General features: G+C 45.8%; 1 protein-coding gene across 1 annotated transcript; it reads left to right on the forward strand.

Annotated features, from left to right (window-relative positions):
• The first annotated feature begins 1,185 nt into the window (after nucleotides 1-1,185).
• Nucleotides 1,186-24,268, forward strand: Hebp1 (heme binding protein 1). The gene is made up of 4 exons (XM_020169616.2): nucleotides 1,186-1,374; nucleotides 10,069-10,207; nucleotides 12,428-12,608; nucleotides 23,704-24,268. Exons 1-4 carry the CDS (start codon nucleotides 1,297-1,299, stop codon nucleotides 23,873-23,875), a joined length of 570 nt encoding a protein of 189 aa, XP_020025205.1. The 5' UTR covers nucleotides 1,186-1,296; the 3' UTR covers nucleotides 23,876-24,268.
• Nucleotides 24,269-25,029: the final 761 nt, after the last annotated feature.

The following is a 25,029-nucleotide window of genomic DNA, read 5'->3' on the forward strand; positions in this document are numbered from 1 at the left end:
GTGGTACACAAAATAACAAGACCTCTTAACAACCAATGGCATTTTAGAGTGAAAAAATATGAAACAATTACATGACAAATTTATTTCACAGTCATGAACACATAGTTACTTGTCAAAAGGTAAATCTTTTCATGCAGTTTATGAAGTTAACATCTGTTTCGCAAAGTAGAGGTCAGCAGTACCACCATTGTGGTACTGGGCTCTACTTCTATGTTGTCAGGAGCCACATAGCAGGTCCCCTCAGACAGGTGCAGAGAGTGACGACTTCAAATGACAACAAATTTGTGTCATTTGAACGGCTTAAAAGTGCATAAATGAGCATTCTTTGGGCAGAACATTAGACCAAAGAGGGCTGCACTGTGTTTCTGGAGGCACCGGGTTTGAGGAGTAATTTGAGGGGAATTTGAGGGGAAGCCGATAGTCGAGGGAGGAGGGAGAGGGGAACAGGCCTGTCCTGGTGGAGAGATGGCGGTGGCACAACGGAGGAAGATACAGAGTTTGGAAAGCAGTGCCACATGTAGAGGTAGATGTAGCGCTACAAAAGATAGGTGACAAGGTACAATCAAAGCATTGTGGACATTGACACCAGAGCTGTGGGTTCAAATCCTAGCCAAGCTGCCCATTGCCTGGGGAAAGTTATTTATTTTGAGCCTCGATTTCCTCCTTTGTAAAATGGCTATAAAACATATTTATAAAGGAGTAGAGATATTGATAAAATACTTGGTAGGGAGCAAACAATACATGGAAATAAAACTGGCCAGAAGATTATGAATAGGAATGAATGAGCAACGCTGTTGTTTGGACGAGTACCGTGGTGTCTGTGATTAAAACGGACTGTAGGAAAGAAAGCGGTAGGAAACCAGTTAGGAGGCTTTCTCAAGCGTCCAGGGAGGGAACGGGGCGGGAAAAGGGTGGCTAGGGCGGGGACCCGGGGTGGAGGTCCCGCAGCTTAGCGTCCTTCCCACGCTGCGCCCGCAGGGTCTCTCGCAGCTCCGCCCACGTGGGCGGAGACCCCGCACCTACCGCCGAGCCAAACGCCGCTTGTGTGGGCGTGGCCTGTGAAGGATCCGCCGCGGCAGCCTATCCGAGCGCCGCTTGCGTGGGCGTGGCCTGTGAAGGATCCTCCCCGGCAGCCTATCCGAGCGCCGCTCCTATGGGCGGAGCCCTGGGCGGCCCCGCCCCTCCCTCCAGCCCTCCCTTCTTGCAGCCACCGCAGCTCTCTGGCGTAGGGACCTTGCTGCCTTGCTCGCTGGCCACCCTCGTCCGCCCGTGCGTCCCGAAAGCCACAGCGACAACATGTTGGGCATGATCAGAAACTCGCTGTTCGGGAGCGTAGAGACGTGGCCTTGGCAGGTCCTGAGCACAGAGGCCAAGGTAGGCCGGTAGGGCTGCGGAGGACCTGAAGGAGGACTGCGCCCCCACCCCCACCCGGGTCGGGGCTGGAGAGGGTTCAGAGGGCCTGGTGGGGTGGGCCGAACCCCGGAACGTGAGCTCGGGTTCTGCTGTAGGTGCGCCATCTGCGGCCCAGCGCATGGCCTGGGAAGGAGGGGAGGAAGAGGAGGGGACAGAGTGACTTGAGGATCCATGTTGGCGACTTGGACATTGCCTGTTGCATGCATTCGTTCATTTAGACATTCTGAACATTTTGATTTGTTGAGAGACACGCGATTGCAGAAATGACTGACCAAAGCTGTACCTGGAGGGAAAGCTCTCATTAGCCGAGAGCTGAGTATAAAAAGTCTGCACTCCCCAGACCCGACGTGCCAGGAGGGGAGCCCAGGGGAAGAAGCAGGCAGCTCTTTTGGGGTCCCTTCACAGGAGGAGGGACCCACAAAATAGAGCTCTGCAAAGGATCAGAGCTGTACAAGTGCTTTTGGCCAAGAGAACTGCTGGTGTTGGGTGCCTAGAATGAGTGAGGACAGAATTGCTGAATTCCCCCAAATTTCTATCAGCGTGACATGGGCAAGTGGAACTGCCTTTCTGAAAGCAAGGAGTCAGCTACTAATTATAATCTTGCACACAGGATTTTTTATGAGCTTCCAGCCCGCTGGAAGTGTAGCATGAAGGACCATGTAACCTGGGTCCAGGTTCTGGGACTTGGACCACAGGTCCAAAATAGCCCTCAACTGGATTTTAGTCTGGACTCTTCAACCAACCACAGGCCTGTGACATCATGTCCCTATGTCTGGGTTTCCCCAGCTGTTTGTAGAGTGAGCAGTTTGAATTCTGATCAAAGGTGACATTTCAAATGCCTGCAGAGGCCAGGCAGATAATGGAAATGAGTGAAGGAGGCTGTTTTAGACTACAAGGCATGGTGGGGACTGGAGGGAACTGGAGAGAGCTCAGGTCTCCATCTACAAAAGATGACTCCAGCCAGTTGTTACCATGCAGTGCTGTGAACTAGTACCACCACACTTTTTTCTTGCAGTGCTGATACATGCTAGGCAAGCGCTCTGCCACTGAGCTACACTCCCTAGCCCAGTCTTGGCCAGATTTTTAAGAAAAACCAGATAGCAAATTCTTCATGGTTAATCTCAATTTAAAATTAGTTCAACAAATAAATATTTTTGAGTGACAACTATGTGCCAAGTACACTCCTAGGAAAGAGGATAAAGACTGAAAAAAAAAAAGAAAAAAAATCCCTAACATCCCTGCCCTGGTGAAGCTTATGTTTTACTGGCTAGTGAACAAATTAATAACTGACTGTATCGGGAGTGATCAGGTCTGTGAAGAAAAACATGGCGTGGGCAGAAGGAATAGGTGAGACTCTGGCTTTGAATGGATGAGGCAATTTTGTTAGATTTAACCATTGGCAACTGATTACAGAGATCCTGACTGGGCCAGGTCACACCCCTGTGCAAGCCAGCCTGGGGGTTCAGCCCTGATAAGGGTTCCTGTGGCTCTAATGTGAAGAACACACGTGTCACCAACAGCCTCCAGAGACTTGTCCTTTCTGGAGAACAGGGAGCTCACTTGGTCTTTTGACATTAATGATGTAGGTGGAGCTTCTGGGCTGATCTGAGACCTGTGCCCTCAAATTCCTTCCTCTTCCATTCCCAGCCCTCCTGTCTGTCCCAAGGCTGACCCCTGGAGCTATGTCAACCAGCTCCAGTGTCAACTGCCTTCCTAGCTAGTTCTGGCCAGTGGGCGGCACCAGAAGGGGATAGACAGGAAGAAGGGAGAAAGCAGAGTGTTTCTCCTCTCTCTCTCCAGACTGTTCAAGTCTCCAACCCTAGGAAGTTTTTCTCTGTGGCTCTGGCTTGCACTATGCAGGCCTTCATGGTGCTAGCTTGTATAGGTGACTCAGATATCGGCGCTCAGGTAGCATATAGTCAATCTTCTGTCTCCTCTAGCATGCTTACTAACCCCTGAGCTGCCTCCTGTCCCATTTGGCACCTCAGCTCTTCTGTTATCTGTATAACTAGTCTCTTGCACCAAAATGCCTCTGTTCAAAGGGGAGCCATGAAAAGGGCAACAGAAACTAGACACATTGTTCTTCCCAAATGCCCTCCCTTTGACTAGTCCAGCCAATGGCAGTGGAGGTCAATTAAGGAGGCAAAGAATGGGTCCTCATCAGGACCCTGGTGCCATGATCCCTCTCCATTAGAAAGACCTACCCTAGCACTTACTAGATGGTTACTCAGCCAGTCTTAACCCACAGATGGGTGTGTTTTCTCTGTGGCACATGTCTCAAAGGCATTTGTCTTAATCAATAACCCTCTTGTTCAAGATTCAATAATACATTCCTCTATTTCCTCTGTTCTGAGTGATCTACAAGTTTCTATTTCCTAATAGAGCCTTACTGACAGTGTCACCCACCACTGATTTGGTTGGTGACTGATTTGGACTCTAGGAATAAACAGCTCCCTGACTACCATTTCTCTCAGTGTTTGATGGGATGTAAGGCCATATGGGATATTGTCACCAGGCTGAAGCAGATCACTTAACTGAAGAGAACCTCGGTTTCTGCAGCTGTACAATGAGTATAAAGACTCTTTTCCATCTGCTCCCAGAGTTACTACAAATATTATAGATTTTTAAACATGAAAATGTTTTACCAAATAGTACACATTACATATATAGTAATATAATTATGTCAGAACTCAGCTACATGATTACTGGCTATAATCACAGGCAACTTTAATCTCTCTGTATTAACAGACTATATTAATAGGCAGTTTCAATGAGATGACCAGTTCTAAATCATCAGCAGCACATCTGGCACCAGGCTGGACCCAGTTAGCTTCCTTTAGCTTTAGAGGTAATTTGGGGTAAGTTACTTAACATCCCAACCACTTTGAGCCTTCCGATTTCTCAACACTAAGATGAGAATGTCAGTGCTAGTGTGAGAGTTAAATATTCAAAGGTACATATGAACCTTTCTTTAATACACAGTCAGGGTGCTATTATTTTGAGAGCTCCTACCTCTGAAATGATTTCCCTTGTCCTGCAAAGAGTCTTGCAGATGGATGGCACACTGCATGCCCCAGGTAGCATGGTCTTCAGGCTGCCCAGGTGTTCAGGACTGATTCTAGGCAGCCCTCGGGGAAAGACGATGATAGACAGCTCTCCGTTGGGTTGGGTGGGTCCTGTGAGTGTTGAGGGCAGGACTGATATTAATTCCTGGCAATCTTATCAGATTCATGTCCAGCCTGTGCAAATATGTAAGAACCGATAGCCCAGGTTTAGAGTCTGCTTCCACCACTCACCTGTAACTTCGGCATGGTAGTTAACTTCTTGCTGTCCAATTTCCTCTAAAAATGAAGATTAAGAAGCACTTGCTTCTTCACAGGGTTGTTGGAGAGACTGAATGAATAAAGTCTTGTAAAGTATTTCAAATAATACCACACATACAGAAAGTACTGTTAGGTTAGTATTATTAATATTGTCTTCTAATAAGAACGCCAGCTTCCAAAATCAATATGTACACCCACCACATTAGAGTGCACCCGTCATCCCAACTAAACAGGAGGGAAGATTAAGGTCATCCCAGCTATGGTGAAAAGCATAAAATAGAAGGATCATAGTCCTTGGCAAAAAAGCAAACCGTGTCTCAAAATACAGAGAAAAAGAGGGCTAGAAGCAGAGGAGTGCCTCCCTAGCAAGCGTGAAGCCCTGGGTCCAAACCCCAGAACCACACACGCACAAAGAATGAAAAGAAAAAACATTGGCCTGGAAGAGAGCTTGCAACTCCCATAGCAAGAGACACCATTGTTTGTGCAAGAGACTCGAGAGATATCACTGCATGTTGAAAACTGGTGTTTGCAACCATAGGCCAAATCCTCATTTACTAACTGTTGAGGGCATAGGTCACCTGGAGATGGGACAAGCAAATGCACTAAAGATGTCAAACATTGAGAATCAAGACTGGCTTTGCACATGTGCCTTATTCTTTGCAGAAAGAGAGAATTCCAGTTAAATAAATTCAAACAGAGCTCCCTGGAGAACTAGAATAGTTTTACAATATCCCATCTCTCAAACTTAAATTTTTACAGTGGTTCAAATAAGAGGGTATGGGCATAGATGCTGTGTAAACCAGTGGTAACTGCAGGAGACCTGGTTTAACACAGTGTGAGCCAGCCTTACTCCAGGAGATAATATTTGATTAGGTTCTCAACCTTCTATCTTGCTATAGCTATTATATTCAAGAGCTTTGACATTACAGGAAAACCTCTGTAGCCCTCCCTTCCCGAAGTGCTTTGAGTGTGTCTACAATATGCAAGATGTTGTTCTAGATACAAAGAGATGCCAGTGTGAACAAAATGACAGTCCATGGGGGCAGGGCTTAAACACATTATTATTAAAATATAGTTACAATAAGTGTGTTGTCAAAGTACAAAGGCCTAGAAAAATACCCTGGGGAGGGCCAGGTGCAGTGGCTCATCTCTATAATCCCAGATGCTTGGGAGGCAGAGATCTGAGAGATCACAGTTTGAGGCCTGCCCATGCAGAAAGTTAGCAAGACCCCATCTCAGCAAAACAAGCTGGGTGTGATGATACACGTCTGGAATCTCAGCTATGCAGGAGGCATGGATAGGAGGATCTCGGTCCTAGGCCCTATCCAAAAAATAACTAAAGCAAAAAAGGGCTGAGGATGTGTCTCAAGTAATAGAGCACCTACCTAGCAAGCAAGTGGCCCTGAGTTCAAACCCCAGCACTGCAAAAAATAAATGAATAATGTCATGGAGATCTTGTTACATGTTAGGCTTCTGTCTGAGGAAGTAACTTTGGATGGGACCTATTGGGTGAGTAGGACTCATCCATCCAGCAGAGACAGAATAGTCCAGGCAGAGGAAGCAGCCAGTACAGAGGCCCCAAGTGGGAATGACCAGGATGTTAAGGCAAACAGCAGAAGGCCGATGAGGAGGCGCTCTAGTGATGGCTAGGTGGTGCCTGGTCATCCAGGGTTGATGAAGAAGTTGGTGCATGAAGGCTTTCCGGCAGAGGATTGGTGAACACAATTAGATTTGTAAGGAGCATTCTGCACAGGCCCCCAGCACAATCTCAAGCCCATTCAGAGCCTCAATCTTTATGATCATGACTCCCAGATCTACCTCTGTTTCTCGATGCCAGCCTCCAAACCCATGTGCCCAGCTGCCCAGTGGACAACATTCAACCAACAGGGGCAGGTGATGGACAGATACATAGGGCCCTTCCAGCTATGTGGGTGTCTGACTTCTGTAGTTCATGGGAAGAAGGATTAAGGGGGAGGAGATGAAGTTGAGTTCAGACTTAAAGAATGGTTGACTTCCAGACTCTCTACTTGAGACTCAGACATGCCTGAAAAAGCCTATACTTACATCACAGAAGACAACAGAACTCATTTAGGGTAGATGAAGCTGACTTGCAGTCAGACCACCTTCATTGAACATGGATACAAAGCCCACCTCCTGGGCCAGGCAAGGTGGTTTACACCAGTAATCCCAGCTACTTAGGAAGTGGAGATCAGGAGGATTGCAGTTCAAGGCCAGCCAGGGCAAAGAGTTAGTGAGACCCCCATCTCAACAGAAAAGCTGAATGTGTTGATTAATTTCTATAATCCTAGCTACATGGGAGGCATACGTAAGATGATCATGATCCAGTCTGGTCCAGGTAAAAGCACAAGACCCTATCCAAAAAAGCAAAAAGGGCTGGGGATATGGCTAAGTGGTAGAGTGCCTGTCTCGCAGCACAAGGCCCTGAGTTCAAACCCCAATACCACTAAAATAAAAACAGACTTCCTACTGCTGGGCTCTGGCCCCTACCAGAACCTCTGCCTCATCCCTTGCCCTGTCTGGCAGACTTTGTCCCAGGCACAGTGAAGCATACTTGTATTCTTTGCTGTCAACATGACGTCCTTGACCTCTCCCCAGTCCTCAGTAGCCGCCCACTGGACTGTCAACAGTCACTGCATCACTTAACAATCATGTGTGTTTCTACTCACCGCCATCCTCACTACCGAGATCATGTTAGTCTTCAAGTCTGTAGCATCTGGCAGAGTTTTCAATAATATTTATTCAATGAAGCAATCACTGAATGTCCAGGTGAGTGGTCTGGAAACCTCTCAAAGTCAGTGTGACCTACCTAAACATACAGGCCCCCAGGCTAGCCCTCTTCTGTGCTCCCACACTGCCCTGACACTTGGCGCCCCTTCAGATATAACCTGTTGTCTTCCTGGCTGCTTCCTTACCTGACCAGGCCTTCCTTGATGTCAGAAACCATCTTTCACCTCTGTATTATAGCACCTGACACAATGATCAGCACATAGCAAATGATCCAGCATTGTTGGTTTTACCCATAAAAGAAAGAAAGGCCAAAGGAAAGAGCCAGCTGGATGTAACTTCTTGTTACTGGCTTCTCCATTTGTAAAGGAAGTAATTGCATAAACTGCATCCTGAGACCTTTGTTCTGAGTTTGACTCGGGCATACAAATGTCTGCCCCACATCACAACAGTAAATGAATGCTCTGTTCACCTCCAGCAACAGTGGAGAGTCTTGCAACAAGCATTAAAATAAAGTTTGGGGTCAGTCATTCTACTTCTGCTTTCTGCATTTGGTAGCAATCTTTGGGCAATCGTCTGTCTGGTTCTTCATTTCCTGCTTGATGAGATTTGTTGGAGTAGGTGAACTTAGAAACCCCTCTGAAATTCTGATGATTCAGAGTAGCATTTCTGGAATTTAAAACATTACAAATAGCAAGGTCAGTGGGAGCTCATGTAAAAAAAGTTCTGGAATTCCCTGCTGAGACAGAGCCAGAAAGAGCAGAGTCCACATTAACAGTTGCCCACTGAAGCCTCTTTAGAAGTGTGGGACTCGCCGAGTGGCAGGCCTCACAGCCATCCTGAGAATGACAAGACATGATGCCCCAAGGTTCTTGATCTGGCACAATTCTCCCTACCCAAGATGAAAAGAAGAGTTTAAGCACGAGATTGGCGCTGGGGCTCACTTTCCAGTTTCCCTGGACTCTCACTGATGTCCTTTAATTTTGCATTACAAAAGCAAGAGCTATTTTTGCATTCCAAACATAAAGTTATATTAAATGTGTGTGTACAGACTACACAGGCCACTCAGCCCCACTCACTGCCTTCCCCCAGAGATTCTTTATGTCTCTCTGGGGGCCACACCCTCCTCCCTATGTGACAGTCCTTAGTCCAGGATGTCCTGGAAAAGCTCCTTTGACCAACCTGGAGCAGCCAGGGACTCAATGATGTGTCTACTTTCCAAAATCATTAGCGGAAAGACAGCCCCTCAGTCTCCCCTCAGCCCCATTGAGCTGTCTCACGTAAGGCCCACAAAGACTTCATTGCAAACTTCATTTTTCAGTCAACAGCGCTCATAACCAACAGTGAAATCAATATGGATCAGCATTTCTTCTTTCAGTGCAGTAGAATAAAGTTCACTAAAACAGAGTAGAAGAAAACAAGATAGAAAGATAAAGAATCAGAAAACAGCCATTCATGAGTGTATACAGTATTATTTTGGCAGCTATCTGTTTATTTGTGGTCAGGCATGATGTAGGAATATCTGCACGTGGATTATGATTTTTTTTAATTTGGAAAATGTTGCCTTACTGAATATCCAGGAATACAAAATTATTTCATAGGAGACATCACCTGGCAATGCGAAGGGGGCAAGGAATAGGGGGAGTCTTGCATGAGCTATTACAACTCTAAACCCTAGGAAAGGATAACGATCTTAGGGGAGACTCAGTGCAGAGAGGGGAGGGGAGGGGAGAGAGGCTTGCATGGGAGGAAACACTGGAGCTGAGCATTAGAGGTTGGGAGGGAGGGGTCAGGGAGAGGAGCGCTGGGGTGTGGATCGGTGGTGCAGTCCCTGGTTAGCCAGTACAAGGCCCTGGGCTCATCCCAGCACCAAGCAAGCAGAAAGAGTCTGGCAGTACAGTGTGTGCAGAATTATTCTGACCCCTCTTGAACCGCAGCCCTGCCAATGGAACCATGCTAACATTGGGCCTTCGAGTTGTGTGGGGTTGTTGTGGGTTTTGTTTCTTCTTCTGTTTTTCTGGCTCCCCTGTCATTTAGCTGTTGGGTCGCCTAGCTTGAGCCTCTGATTTTCTTTTCATGTTGTACTCCTTTACTTTCTAGCAAATTTCCTTCAGTTTTTAGCTTCCAACTTTCCTACAGAATTTTCCATCTCTGTTACCAGCTTCTTTTTATTTCCAAGAGCTCTTTGAATTTCTGAAGGTTGCATCTTTATAGTGTTCCAGTGTTTTGAGATGCAGTACCTTCTTTCATCTCTCTGAGAAGATCAGTTCTTATTATCATAGTATTGCTGTCTTGGGGGCACATTGTGACATTTACAAAAGTTCATAATATATCATAGTTGAATTCACCCCTCCATCATTCTCCGTTATCCCCCTCTCCTCCCATTCCTGGAAGAGTTGAGCAGGTGAGAATATCAATTATGTTAAGTTTTATTCAGCTCTTGACATTTACATTTATAAGAATCTTAGAATCTGTTTCTCAAAGGCCGTCATCCTCAGGCCTGTCTGCACTGTCACCTTGTTAACACAGGGATTTCCTTGCAGCCTGCACTACTTTGTACCTCTCACGCACTATCTCCGGTCTCTAGGAAGAAGTCTCCTACGAGGAAAGAGCCTGTGAAGGTGGGAAGTTTGCTACTGTGGAAGTGACGGATAAGCCTGTGGAAGAGGCGCTCCGGGAGGCAATGCCCAAGGTCATGAAGTATGTGGGGGGGACCAATGACAAGGGTGAGTGTCCCAGAAACACTTGGCTCTGACTTGGAACAGAGCTTTGCCTATCTCTCTTCATCAACAGGAGACAGGAAGGAGCTCTGTCACTACCTTTTCTGGTGTCACATGAACTCCCTGTATCACACGGACAAGGACTTCATCACAGGAAACTCAGGGGAGACCACTCCAGTGTCAGCCCAGCACACCACCCCGACACACACACACACACACACACTTTGAGATATCCCAGTTCTGCTTTACTTTGTATGGTATTTCCCAAGTGTGAAGCCCAGTACTCTAGTTTTTTTTAATACTACAATGTTCGTTGTGTCTTTGAACTGATTGGCTGGGTGAGGTGTCCCCACAGTAAGCTGAGCCCCAGGGCACAGCAAGGCCAGCATGGACTTGAGGCTGGGAATCCTGAACCAGTCCTCAGATTCTGCCAGGTACTGAGGCTCCCTGAGCAATAGCGTGGCTGTCCCAGGCTCTGTCCTGCCACGCAAAGGTCTGAGAACTCTTAGGCCATTACACTCTTAAAGACTTGGCGGCCCATGCTGGCCGTCTCCACGTTTTTTAAATGTACGGTGTACTTATTGGAGTATAAACCACATTTTTAAATGTTGGCTTTTAAGAAGCTTTCTGATTTGGGCAGCACTTTGACATCACTGCAAGCTAAGTACAGGTCAGAAAGCAGGGTGAAAAGAGACAGAGGACTTAAATTTTAGGATATTCTCAAACTGGTAGTTTAAAAAGATTCAAATAAATTAGTATTAACTGAAGTAGTATTCTCTAAGAGCAAAGTAATCAGGCTTTGGAAAATAAGTTGAGCAGTAGGAGGTCAAGAAGAAATCTTTAGGCACCAGCGGCTCACACCTGTAATCCCAGCTACTCGGATGCACAGATCAGGAGGATCGCAGTTCAAAGCCAGCATAGGAAAATAGTTCTCAAGACCCTATCTCAAAAATAACCAACTCAAAACAAGTCTAGAAGAGTGGCTTAACTTGTAGAGCATTTGACTAGCAAGTGTGAGGCCCTGAGTTCAAACCCCAGTACCACAGAATAAATCTTTTCCTTTTTAATACTGTCACAGTATTTTCTTAGATGAAAGCATGTATAAAAATTAAAACACTCAGCAAAGAAAGTCTTGAAAATAACAAAATAGTATCCTAATCTCCCTTTCCTGTACAATCATTGCATTTCTTTTTCTTCTTTCTTCTTCTTTCTTTCTTTATTTATTTATTCTTTTTTTTGGTGAGACTGGGGTTAAACTCAGGGCTTTGTGCTTACACAGCAAGTTCTCTAGCATGTTAGCCACACCCCCAGTCCATTTTGCTCTGATTATTTTGCAAATGGGGTCTCACAAACCATTTACTCAGGCTGTTCTCCAATCGCAATCCTCCCAATCTCAGCCTCCCAAGTAGCTAGGATTACAAGTGTGAGCCACCAGTGCCTGGTCTGTCATTGTATTTCTTTATGGCTTTTTAATATAATCTTAAGGTTCCCACAATTGCACATTTTGCTTCTATGACTTATTATTTCATAATAAAGTTCTATTATCATTAAGTAGTCCTCTTAAACATTGTAACTCACAGCTACATTATATTGCATCATGTGCCCCTGACTTACTTAGACACACGACTGTTTTGAACAGTTATGAATTCTGCTGCCTTTTCTGCCTATTACCTGTAGCCTTTTCCATATTTTGCATTATTTCTTTAAAATTGGTGTTTAGATAAGAGCTAATTAAATACTTCTCTATCTACAGTCCTGATAGATACTACCAAATAATTCTTCACAAGAATTCTACCACCACACTCCTACCGCCTATGTATAAAAATAACAGCTGTTTGCATATGTTTAACTATATATTTTTAGCACTTGAAATGTTTGTGTTAATTTTAAGAACAGAACATATTGCAATGGGTGCTAGGCATGGTGACACATGCCTGTAATCCTAGCTGCTAAGAAAGCAGAGGGCGGAGGATCAATGGTCAGAGGCCAGCCTGGCAAAAAAGTCCAAGACTCTATCTGAAGAATAACTAAAGCAAAAAAGGGCTGGAGGCGTGGCTCAATAGTAGAGTGCCTGCTAAGCAAGTGTGAGGCCCTGAGTTCAAAAATCAGTACCACCAAAAAAATTTTTTAATTGCCATGGAAGAAGAATGGGACTAGTATGTGTTCCATGCCCCTGAGCAAGCTCTATCTATAATGTCTACTTCTCTCTGTGTTTTATGTTTGTAGGCATTGGGATGGGAATGACAGTCCCTATTTCCTTTGCCGTGTTCCCTAATGAAGATGGCTCCCTACAGAAGAAATTAAAAGTCTGGTTCCGGATTCCGAACCAATTTCAAAGCAACCCGCCAGTTCCCAGTGACAAGAGCATCAAGATCGAGGAGAGGGACAGCATCACCGTCTATTCCACGTAAGGAGACAATCCAAGGACAGGCCCATGGCGAAAGTTTGAGACCCTATCTGAAAAATCACAAGCAAAAAGGACTGGGACAGACCAAAATTCCATCCAGTGCAGGATTCCCACAGCTGAGGGAAGCACTTGCTTCCATAGCCACTCCTTAAATCCTCTCCCCTGAGCTTCTGCATTGGATTTTTATTGCTAATGAATTAATTCAAGTAAGAAATACTGAATCCAATGAATTAATTCAAGTAAGAAATACTGAGTCTCATTTCTTCAGGACACAGCACCCAAACATTGGCAATCTACCTGAATAACTACCTTGGTCAGTTGCCAAAATGATGGTTACCAAGAGTAACCCCTCAGTTTCAGCTTAAATGAACACCTACCTTAGCCATGGCAGAGTTCTAGAAGACTCACAGGATAGCTCAGTCAAGCTGGGATTTGGGATTATGGATATATGGGAACTATAAAGGGCTGAGAATACGTGATTTGCACTCTACACTCCTCTGAATGAGAATGGCAGGGAGCATTTTCCAGAGCAGGGCTGCCATTTCCCCTAGTTGTCCATGACCTGTGGTCCTTTCAATAGAGCCCACATCTATTTTATTGTCCTTCTGGTCCTGTTTTGAGGACCTCACTGGAGTTACACTCCTTTACCTGTGGAAGATAGCAAGTGCAAATTGTTGCGTGTTTTCTGGTTGTTTGTTTTGTTTTAGTGGTGCTGGGCATCAGACCTCACACATGCTAAGAAGGCTCTCTACTAAGGTACACCCCAGTGCTGTTGTGCATTTTTAGCCTTTGGGCCCCAGTCTTCCCTCTTTACGGTTGGTGATTTCCCGTTTGTTAAAACGCTACTGCGATACCTAACCAGGTAGAAGGGAAGACCAGAATCTCCACCACTAGTAACTGTAAGCTGGGGTTTGGCCTCAAACCACCTCATGAAAAATGGCTATACACATAAATAATCTTGCACAGGACAAAGTTTTGGTCCACTTCCAGGGACCTCCACACTTGATTGCTTGGGTTCCCTGTTCCAACTTGCACCTGAGAGTAGGACAGCTTTTCCTGGAGCCTGCCTGCCATAGCAGGTGAACCACAGAGCCCCCAGAGGACAGTGTGTATGATGCAGTTGTGCCATCCTCATTCACACTTTCCGGCCTCAGTGCAGTTCTGCAGAGAAAGCAAACTCTAATTAAGCAATGTCCTTTTCCAGGGCAGGGATTAAGGTAGGAAAGTGAGGCACCTAGGATGCAAAATTTAAGGAAGCACTGACTCTCACAGTCATCCAAGTGCAGAGTGGGCTCTTAAGTGTGACGCCTCTTTAAATCTTGCACCCTCAGGGTCTGCTTATCTCACCCTCGGTTTTTTTTTTTGGCAGTACTGGGGTTTGAACTCAGGACTTCACACTTGCTAGGTAGGACTTCACACTTGCTAGGTAGGCACTCTACTGCTTGAGCCACACCGCCAACCCCTCATCCTTATTCCTACTCTGCGTTTCCCACTCTCTTTCCTTTCAGAGGTGGCCGAGGTGGCCTGGTGCAGTATAATGACCTAGTATTTTAGAGTGTGATTCCCAGCTGCTTCTTAGGAACAGGATGATGCTTGGGACATTACTAAGTCTCTTTGAATCTGTGGATAATATGACCTGCCTCCTAGGATGTTGTCAAAAACGGTCTTTGAATATTTACTTAGATACTGTTTACTGTTTACAGATTTCTTAATATTCATGACCTGTGGTAGGTTTCAGTAATTATTCTCTTTGCCCCTTTCGCATAAGAAATGAGGTTGACACAGTTAGATCTGTTCACATAAGACTTCATGCATCGCTGACAGTTAGAGTTGGTACAATGTTGTCTTTTGTTGTTAACTTTTAATCTGAGACAGGTCTTGCTATATAGCTCAGGCTGGCCTCAAACTCATGGTCCTCCTGCCTTAGCCTCACAGGTGCTGATATTAACGGCATGTGCCACCATGCCCAGATCTGAAATTTCTTTTTTTTTTTAATACCACAATGCCTTACTACTCCTAAAATTTTAACAGTAATTTGTTAATATTCTAATAATACCCAGTGTCTGGGTTCTTCCCATTATCTTACAGTTTATCTGAATCCAGGTCAAAGTAAGATGCATCCATTGCAACAGGTTGGTGCATTTGTAGACTTTTATAATCTGCAGCTGTCTTCACTGGGACATGTCCTCATTTGTCCTTGCAGTTTGTGGATCACTTTTCCTAGTGTTTCCCTGGTTCACTGGTTGCATTTTTGTGACACTTCCGCATGTTCCCCTGTCCTTTATTGCCTGTACATTAGGACTTGGAATAGATGTGTTCAGATTCAGGTTTGAGGTATGAAGCACAAATGTTTGCTAGGAGGTGGTGTAGACCCCACCAGGGCTCATAATGCTTGGTTCCCTCAATCATTGTCATGTTAACGGCCAGAGGTCATTTCTGCTTAGATGATGGTTAGGCTCTCTGAATACTTACACAAAGAGGAACTTTCCTCTTTCCTGCTTGAGGCAGTCACACAGAAAAAGTAAAGTATGTAACGCAGAGAAACTAAAGCAGATACCTTCAAAGCAACTGAGGCCAATAGGAAAAGGGGACCAGGAACTAGAGAAAAGGTTAGATCAAAAAGAATTAACCTAGAAGGCAACACACACGTACAGGAAATTAATGTGAGTCAACTCCCTACATAGCTATCCTTATCTCAACCAGGAACCCTTGTCCCTTCCTATTATTGCTTATACTCTCTCTACAACAAAATTAGAAATAAGGGCAAAATAGTTTCTGCTGGGTATTTTGGGGGTGGGGGGAGAGGGAGGGGGCGGAGTGGGTGGTAAGGGAGGGGGTGGGGGCAGGGGGGAGAAATGACCCAAGCCTTGTATGCACATATGAATACTAAAACAATAAAAAAAAAGAAAAAGAAAAAGTAAAGTATATGGGCTGGGAATGGAGCCCAGTGGTAGAGTATTTGCACGCGTTCCATCCCCAACACACAGAGAAAGGAGGGGGGGAAGGAAGGAAGGAAGGGGGGGAAGGAAGTGTGGTACCTTCTCTTTATTTGCCAATTTTTGGAACAATGAGTCACTCCTTGACTTCCTTGAAGGAGAGTTGGCTTTCATCTGTGTTTTTTGAGTGTCAAGAGAAACACATGAATTTGGACATCTGTGATGCAGTTCTATCTTTGCAGTGACTGTTCTTACTGATGCTCACATCAATCCCACCTCCATGAGGAGGCCCCCACAGGTTTCTTAGTTCTTGCTGCACACAGCTTTCAAGCAATCTTATTATCTCTTGCTGTAGAGCTGGAAGTAATCATTTCTCTAAGGAACCCTAGTTCCTTATGATGGAAAAAGGGATCTTCTTAAAGGATAGATTAAAGCCTATCCTTTAAGAGGATAGAGGAAGAATCTTTTTAGTTCTTTGAAATCTAAACAAATGAAAGTACTAAACACAGTGTTTAGCCTGGCTCCATGAATTGAATTTAGTGAATGCTATTCCTAGACCAGCCACTAGGTGTCACTGTTCTCAAATGTGCATTTGAAAGTACTCCACGGTTAGTTAGTTGTGTCAAAGCTACGTTAGAGAGATGGTAGAGGTCAACAGTCTGTTTCAAATACAAAACGACTGTTTCAAGTTATGCAGTGACTGCATTTGGGGACAAAATTAATTCTAACGAAAGCCTTGCATCCTTCGTTCAGTTTTCTTTTTCTATGGCCTTGTGAAGAGATATCCACAAGGGATTATACCTTCATTAGCAGTATTAATTACCAGTGTTCTTTAGATTAATAGAATACTGTGGGAGAAATAACACCATCAGAACACTCACAGTATTCTCAAGCGGTAAGAGAACTATGCACACACTTAGACACGGGATGGTGCTCCATACTGCCATCCTCTTCTGTAAAGGCCACTGAGGTTAGAACTCAGCCTCCAGCACTGGTTCTCAACAAAGACCTAGAGCAGAGGAACTGTTCACCATTTTTATGAGCTGTCTACATATAAAGAGTTGGGAAGCTGGGTATGGTGGTACATGCCTGTAATCCCAGCTACTTAAGAGGAAGAGATCAGGAGAACTGCATTCAAGGACAGCTCAGACAAAAAAAAATTTTATGAGACCCCCATCTCAACCAATAGAAGTTGGGTGTGGTGGTGAGCACCTGTCATCCCAGATCTGTAGGAAGGGAAAATAGGAGGATCGTGGTCCAGACCAGCCTGGGTATAAAGCAAGATGCTATCTCAGAAATAACCAACAGAAGCTAGGCGCTGGTGGCTTACACCTGTAATCCTAGCTACTCAGGATGCACAGATTGGGAGGATCACTGTTTGAAACCAGACTGGGAAAAAGTTCTCAAGACCCTATCTTGAAGAAACTCTTCACAAAAAAGGGCTGGTGGAGTGGCTGAAGGTGTAGGCCCTGAGTTCAACCCCTAGTACTGCAAAAAAATAAACAAAAATAACCAACAGAAAAAGTGCTAGGGATGTGATTCAGTTGGTAGAGCATCTGCGTGGCAATGCAAGGCCCTGAGTTCAAACCCCAGTACCAAAAAGAATATGCACAGTGCAAAAAGTATGCACTGGTCATAGCACTGGTGTAGGTGCTGAAGGTGCAACAGAGAACAGGCCAAGTCTCTACCCTCTAAAGGGGAGGAACATTCTAGTGGGAAGAGCATACACAAAGCAATGTCTCAAAATATTGGAGGACTGATTTCCAGGCACCAGAACCAGTATCCACAGATTGAAATTATAGGAAGGCATCTTTCTACTCAAGAATAAAAGTGTGATGGCAGAAAAATGGACTGATGACAAGGTCCCAACATTATTGCCCCCAGAGGGTTTCATGCAACATCTAGATAGGCGTGTGACATTCTGCTGAGTGATGATTGGAAGTTTAGGAGTTTGGTTGAATTTAAACATGTTTATTGAGTAGCTCTGATATTTAAGCCACCTCACTACTAACAGCCTTGCCAATGTTAAGACTATGTATCTAAAACCTAATTAATCATTGGTTCATTTCCTGCACTCCCATCAGTGTCCCACTGTCTTTCACAAACTTGATCTTGAGGAGACTTTAGATACCATGCCTGTGTGGCCGCTGTCCAAGTCAACACGCCCAGAGCCGCCCCTCCTCCCAAGACTTCCATTCTCAGCTCGCCAGGAGGCTCAACCACACAAACTTCCTCAAGTAGCCCCCAAATCATCATGTCCCACATGGAAGTCAGACTTCCTCCCCCATTCCCAGCCCTCTCTGTGTTCTCTAACAGTCCCCTCCATCCTCCTGCCCTTTTGGTTTACTTGTCCTGACTCCTTCATCTCCTATACTAATTATTGACCCCGTCCTGTCACCTCCCAGCTGTCTCTTCCTCACCATTCACACAGCCAAGGTGTTCGTCCCCTCTTGCCTGAATGGATGTCATGACATCTTGATTGGTTTCTAGTTCCCCCATCTCTGTCCCGTCTAAATTATCCTTCTATCACCATGCGACCCCAGGACCCACCATGTCACCTCCTCTGCCCAGACACTGAGGCTCACTGGAGGCTGCTCAGTTGTGGTTGTGGGCTTGGACCTGTCCTTGACCTCTGCACACTAGGATTTGGTCCACAACCCAAACAGTAATAAGGTATTCCATTTCTCTAGTCAGGGAAGCGGTAAACTTTGGGTCCCCCAGCATTTAACCAGCCAGTAAAGCCTCATGAAAATGCCTCCAATAAAGTAGCCCCACTCCAGCTGTGCCTCGATCTCAGAGCCTCTCCACCCTCACCCCTAACCTTTGCCCTCTGACTTTTGCTCAGCCTCATCAGCTCTTTTCAGCCCTCTGCTCACTGGAAGTCCTGTGAGGATAAAATTTTGTCCTGCTGCTCATTGTCAGCGTCCAGAAGGGATGCTCGGTGCGCAAGTACTTAGTGTCTTCCTTAATCATGCTCTTCCCCCTCTAGGTCAGAACAGGCCATTCCTGATTCCCTGAACCCAGAACATTCTACTCTGTTCATGTTTCCTTCTGCCCAGTGTATTCTCTATGTGGGTCTTTTTTTGGTTTTGTTTTGGGCAATTCTGGTGTTTGAACTCAGGGCCTCATGCTTGCTAGGCAGGTATTCTACCACTTGAGCCATAGCTCCAGCCCTTTTTGCTTTAGCTATTCAAATAGTGTCTCCCATTTATGTGGGGAGCAAACCTGGACTGTGATCCTATTTACGTTTCCAGTGTGAATGGGCTAACAGGTGCACACCACCATTCCCAGCCTTTATTGGTTGAAATGGGGTCTCTGAACCTTTTTACCTGGATGGTGGATTGGCTCAAATGGTAGAGCGCCTGCCTAGCAAACATGAGGCCCTGAGTGCAAACCCTACTACTGCCAAATAAATAAATAAATAACCAATTCCTCATCAAACTTTTTGCCTGGATTGACCTTGAACTTGAATCCTCCTAATTAGCTAGGATACCACTGTGTCCAGCATCTCTGTGTGTTTCTGTTTGTTTTCTATAGCTGGACCTTGAAAGGGTAGAAGACTTCCATTATCATCTTTAAGGGTCTATGGTGTCTGGCCTGGGCTTTATGCTTGGTGTGGTTCAATCCGTTTGAATGAAGCCTATGTTGCATAGGGCCTCTCTTCTTGCTGGTAGGAGATTGGCTTTTGTACTGTGAATCTTTTGCCTAGCACATTGGCTGAGTGCACGGCAGGTGACACAAATCGGTATTGACCTGTTGTTGGAGTTTTAGATAAAATTGGGTGATCAAGTCCAGAGTCATCTGTGTGTCTTTCTTCCCCACTGCATACCAGCACCATACACTCCCTGAAAGATAATAAGTTGTGAATTTTTACCTCTTTGACCAAACCTGCCTCTCAGCCTCCTCACTAATACCCACGTCATGCCCCTAACCCCCATCACTCTCCAAGTTTCAGGAATCCAGGGTGTGTGTGTGTGTGTGTGTGTGTGTGTGTGTGTGTGAGATCCCTTTGTTCCCATAGTAACCAAATTCTTTGTTCTGACATTGATGAGATAAAATTCAGGGCCTGGGGGAGAGCTTTGAAGATGGGGAGTTAGAGATGTGTTAACATGCTTTACAAGGGATGTGTGGACTTTCTGTTGACTTCCTCTTAGGAGCTTGGAGCACTTTATGGCATTAACTGGAACTCACGCATGCTTGTGAATTTGAAACTGGAGAGCTGTGGCCACCAGGTTGTTACCCTCCATGTAGGGACTGGGAAGCTGATGAATAAGGGATGAGTAAGCTTGTGCGAGGTCACAGCTGAGTCAGTTAGAGCTGGCCTTCTTTCACCTGCAGGGCTCTGAGCCTGGCAGGATTTGGTTTTCTGGCTTGCTTGTGCACCTTTGTGATTGGGTCAGGGTGAGATGATTAATGAGCAGAAAAGACGACACGTATGTTTGTGTCTAGACCCTCCCAGCTTCATTTGCTTTCTAGTAAAATCTATTCCATGATGAAGCAATAGGGTAGTTTTATCTTCCTTATAAAATATCTTGGACCACCTGGAAATAAGTATAAAGAAATGGGGGTTTTCCAGCAGTGAGCTTCCAGAATCCCTGAGTGATGACATTCTCCCTGTCACTGTCTGCTGGGGTGCCAACTTCTCAGCATCCCTTGCCAAGTCCCCTTCTCCACCCACCACCCAGGTTTTAGAATTCCCAAGAGCACACAAGTTTCTGCCACCAGATCCACCACTTTCCCCATGGATGGCTCTGGCTCCATCTCTTTCCCGAGTCTGAGGACGACGTTGCAGTGTCAGGCACACATTTAGATGGCAGCTTCATGAGTGAGTTCACACTTCACCAGGATTTGCATTCCATTCCCCCGAACTTTCCAAAGTTATTCTTCAGCCTTCAGCCCCTGCTCTAGTTAGGGTCATCTGTCCAGGGGCTTAGCTATAAGCCCTGGCGATCCCCACATTCCTCCCTGTGGCTTACCTCCCCTCCATGTCCAGTCTCCTCTCAAATCTGCCTTATCTGGGTCTTCAGCACCTCACACCCAGCTGTTCCTGGCCACCAGTAACTCCCCATCTGTCATGCTTCATTCCCACCATCCCTGTACCTCCACCAGAAGCTTTTTCAAAGACACAGTCTGTGTGTGTGTCCTCTACTCTAAAGCCTGTCGTAGGCTCACCTTGGCATCTAGAATCAGGTGTTTGAAAACTTGGCGTAGTGTTGAAGGCCCATTCTCATGTGGTGCCAGTCAGCCCACTTTCCTTTTTAGCTTCCACTTCAGGTGTTTATTAAATGAGTGACAGTTAATATGATGGTGAACTGATGGATTCAAACACTGAACTCAACAGCAGTCTCACGTGTGACATCTGCAGGTCTGTGCAGTGGAAGTTACCTTTATTATGTATCTTAGACTTGTTTGTTTAGCCAAGGGGCCTAATGTGTGTCAGGTACTAGGGTAGGTATGCAGGATACATCAGGGGAAAAAAATGAGACAGATTGTCCCCGTACTTGGAAAGATGAGGCAGGAAGATCTCAAGTTCAAAGTTCAAGACCAGCCCAGGCTACAGGAGACACAGACCATAAATGAGGAATGTGATACCATCTGGTCCCCCAAAGGCCTGTGTGTTGAAAGCTGGGTCCCCAGCTTGGCACTAGTAGGCGGTATTGGAACCTTTAGAAGGAGGGCCCAGTGGGACATCTTCAGTTCGTTTAAGGGCGTGCCCTTGAAGGGATATTGGGATCCTGGCCCCTTCAAGCCCTCTCTTGACCCCTAGCCATGAGGTGAGCAGTTTTGCTCCACCATTGCCAACCATTGCCATCTACCCCCTGCTCACAGCGACCTAAAAGCAGTAGCTCCCACCAGACCTTCCATAACTGGAGGAGCCAAAATAAACCTCTCTTTATAAGTTAGTTATTGCTGATATTTTGCTAGAGTTATAGGAGGCTGAGTAGCAGAGAATACAACAAACTATTGTCTTAGAAAGTGACAGGTACTGGACGGAGAGGGAAGGAAGGAGAACAAGAGAGAACAAAGGAGGAAGATCAGGAATGGGGAGGGGTGTGGGTTACAAGATGAAATGGGATTGTGAAAGTAGGTCTGATTGAGAAAGTGAGAATTGTTCCTTACCTTGGATTGCCATCTTGTCGGTCACCTCAGGGGGCCAGGGAATTGAAAAGCTGTTCTCAGAGAACTGTGTGGTGTAGTGACCCTCTGTATTGAGTGGTTCTGTGTTTACAGAATCAACCAAGTATGTATCAAGAATATGTGAAAAAATCCTGTGCCTGTACTAAACACGTGCTCACTTTGTTCTCATCGTCATTCTCTATGGAAAAGCTATTTCATAGCACGTACCCTGCATTGGGTATTCTAAGTGATCTAGACATGATTTAAAGAACAGATTAGGACCTGCTTAGGATGTGTGCACTGTGTCGTTTCCGTAAGGGACTTGGGCGTCTGCAGGTTTGGGTTCCTTGTAGTGTCCTTGGAAACCATCCCCCATGACACCAAGGGACAACTGTAACCATGATAGCTGCTTCTTGCTGTGAGAGTACTGTCACAGGCCCTGGGCTGAGCAGTTAGTTTGCAGTTCTCCTTTCATCTTTACAACAACTATCTGAGACTGGTGCTGTGATCACCTCCATTTAGCAAAGGGCCTGAAGATTCAAGAAATTAAAAGAATTTTCCAAAGACCATGAGGTGGAAAGTGGCAGATCTAGGGCTTGAGCACACACACTAGCCATTTTGCCTCCCACTGATAAATGACAATATTTGAGCACTAATGCCTTTGGTCCCCTTGTCACAGAGAATGGTACAGTAATCACAGCATGGGTAGGGGCTGCGGGGAGCCCTCTACACCTCTTCCCACATCCAGCATCTGATTCATTCTCAACAGTGGTTCTCAATCTATTCCAGATGCAGAGCCTCCAATGCCTTGCAGGCTTTCATTGCTAGGAAAATCCTTCCCGAATCTTCACTCTGTCCGCTAATCCTGTTTCCTTCTGCTTAAGTCTAAAATGAAGCTGGAGCTCAAAGTCCTTCATCTGCCTTATGTCCTGATAGGTTTGAAGAACCAAGCCTCCTCTATGTGAATCTGTCTGCACTCCATCCCTGTTCTGTAGCTGTTGTCCAGACACTCGGATTATCAGTCCCTCAACAGATGAAATTCTGGGTGTTTTCACACCAGTGGCCCTGTAATCAACATGCTGACTGCTTGCCAACCATGACTAACCACTAACAAAAGAGCAATGCATGATTCAGACAACTCCACCAAAGATAATGCATTATTTGGCCTCATCTTAGCCTGGTGTCAGTTCAGACTTCTGAGTCACACAGCTCATAATTGATGCGGGTGTATTTGACTCTAATAAAGATTTTAGTGCAAACCAGATGTAGGGTGACATAGGTAGGGTAGGATTTTGGTGCAGAGGCAGATGACATAGGGAAATAACAATCTTGAAAAAAATGGCTTCTCTGGCCCCAACTTCTGCCAGCAAGAGAAATACCTATTAGGTGAAACCTCTTTACTTACTAGAGAAGGAAGGTTTTCATGATTTGAGCAGGAGAAGGGAGTTACTACAATGGATTTCTTTGTTTGAAGCATAGAGTCCCTCCAAACTTCCATGGCTCCCTGCCTTGTCAGCTCTGATTTAATGAAGCTGTCCCGTGTCCCTATCAGGATGTGCTTAGGTACCAAAGTTTTCCGGTGCAGAAGAAACAGTAGGTGTGCCCTCACACTCCACACTAGCTCCCCATTGTTCTTCCCCTTTCTGCTGGTGACACAGGCCAGAAGAGGAGCAGCTGGGCATCAGAGGGAACTAGAGGGAGAGTGGAGGATGGCGCTGGGGACAGCCAGCAGGCCATCTGTACTGGAAATCACAGATGAGGGAAACTTACATTTAGTATGTGACTACTATGTTTCTGGCCCTGAATTCAGTTTTTACCCCCCTGTAGCATGTAATACTCATAACTTTGGAGGGAAAAGAAAATCCATTGCATTTTTACAGATGGGGAAACTGAGACTCAGAGAAATCAAATCTTTCTAGAGAGAAAGAGGTGACTCCCAAGTCTCACCACTCCAGCATGCTTGTCAGAATGATCACAACTTCTCTTCTTTTTAAAAGACCGCCCCCCCAAGGTCATGTCCTTTCTTACTCTTGTATTCTCAGGCAGTTCGGTGGTTATGCCAAGGAAGCAGACTACATAGCTCACGCCACCCAGCTGCGTGCCGCCCTGGAAGGCAAGGCCACCTGCCGGGGTGATGTCTACTTCTGCACTGGATATGACCCTCCCATGAAGCCCTATGGACGTCGCAATGAGGTCTGGCTCGTGAAGACGTGAGTGACTCATGGAGCCAAGAGCTTCCTGGAGGTGTGCCTGTGTCCCCTGGCTCCGGGTCAGGAGAGAGCAGTGCTTCTCAAGTTCCAGCTTTCCTTCAAAGCCAGTCTCTGCCAATTTTCTGAAATGAGCACATTTACCAGGGTTCTTTTTCTCATGATAGGAAATAATACAGCCAAGAGAGACAACCCCACTCTTACTGATGTAGACAATTCTGTGATGGCTCAGAAAGTTCCAGCAGCGTTTTCTCAGCAATCTGGGTCACTGGAAACTGATTTTTTTGATTATTGAATTTGTAATTTTGTTAGGGAACATGTGTACTTTCTTTCATCTGGGGCTCTTATAAGAACTTTGCCTAAAATGAAACCAAAAATAAAAATCTTTTATTTAAACAGCTGAGGCAAATCCCAGGTGTCATCATTTCCAAGGTTCCACAGTCTGACAGGTAGTGTAGTTATGAACACTGTCGGTGGCGCTCCTCATAGCAGGAACCTGTATTTGGAGTTCCAGACTCCTTCAGAACATTACCCGAAGATCCTGGGGAAGGGAGACGTGCACCCCATGCTAACCCTCTCTGAATAGATGACTCCTGGGGCAGCCACTAGCACATCTGTGCTCACACACAGGCATCACGATAGCAGCTGTGGTCCACGGAGAGTTCCGGGAGTCAGAAAAGCAGACTGAGGAGAAAAATCATCCAGTCCACAGACAGCCCTGGAGTGAGAAATCTGCTGGGATGAGATCAGAGAAGCCTAGGGTCCAGTTCCCATAGCTGAAGAGGATGGAAAGAAAGCCGATGTGCAGAAGGAAAGAGGAGGGCAGCTGGGAGCGGGAAGAGGGAAAAGTGGCTGAGCTGGCACCACATGGAGGTGAGCGAGTGATCGAGGAGGAGCTCAGGAGTCAGAGGGCATGGAGTGGGACCTCTGGCCCTATGAACAGCCCTACCTAGGACAGCTGGAAGGTTCTCCAGGAGAAACCCACTGAGACCACCCTGCCCCATTTGGGTTACTACCAGAGCGTGAGGGCTCTGGGGTGCTTAGTAGGGAAGAAACAGAAGAGTAAGCTGTGATTGTCACCATGGAGGGTTCTCACTGGGCATAAGTGAGTTTTCCTAAGTTGAGGAAGAAGAGCTGTCACCACCTTCCTGGAGGCCTTCC

Source organism: Castor canadensis, chromosome 6, assembly GCF_047511655.1.
Source record: "Castor canadensis chromosome 6, mCasCan1.hap1v2, whole genome shotgun sequence".
Classification (NCBI taxonomy): domain Eukaryota; kingdom Metazoa; phylum Chordata; class Mammalia; order Rodentia; family Castoridae; genus Castor; species Castor canadensis.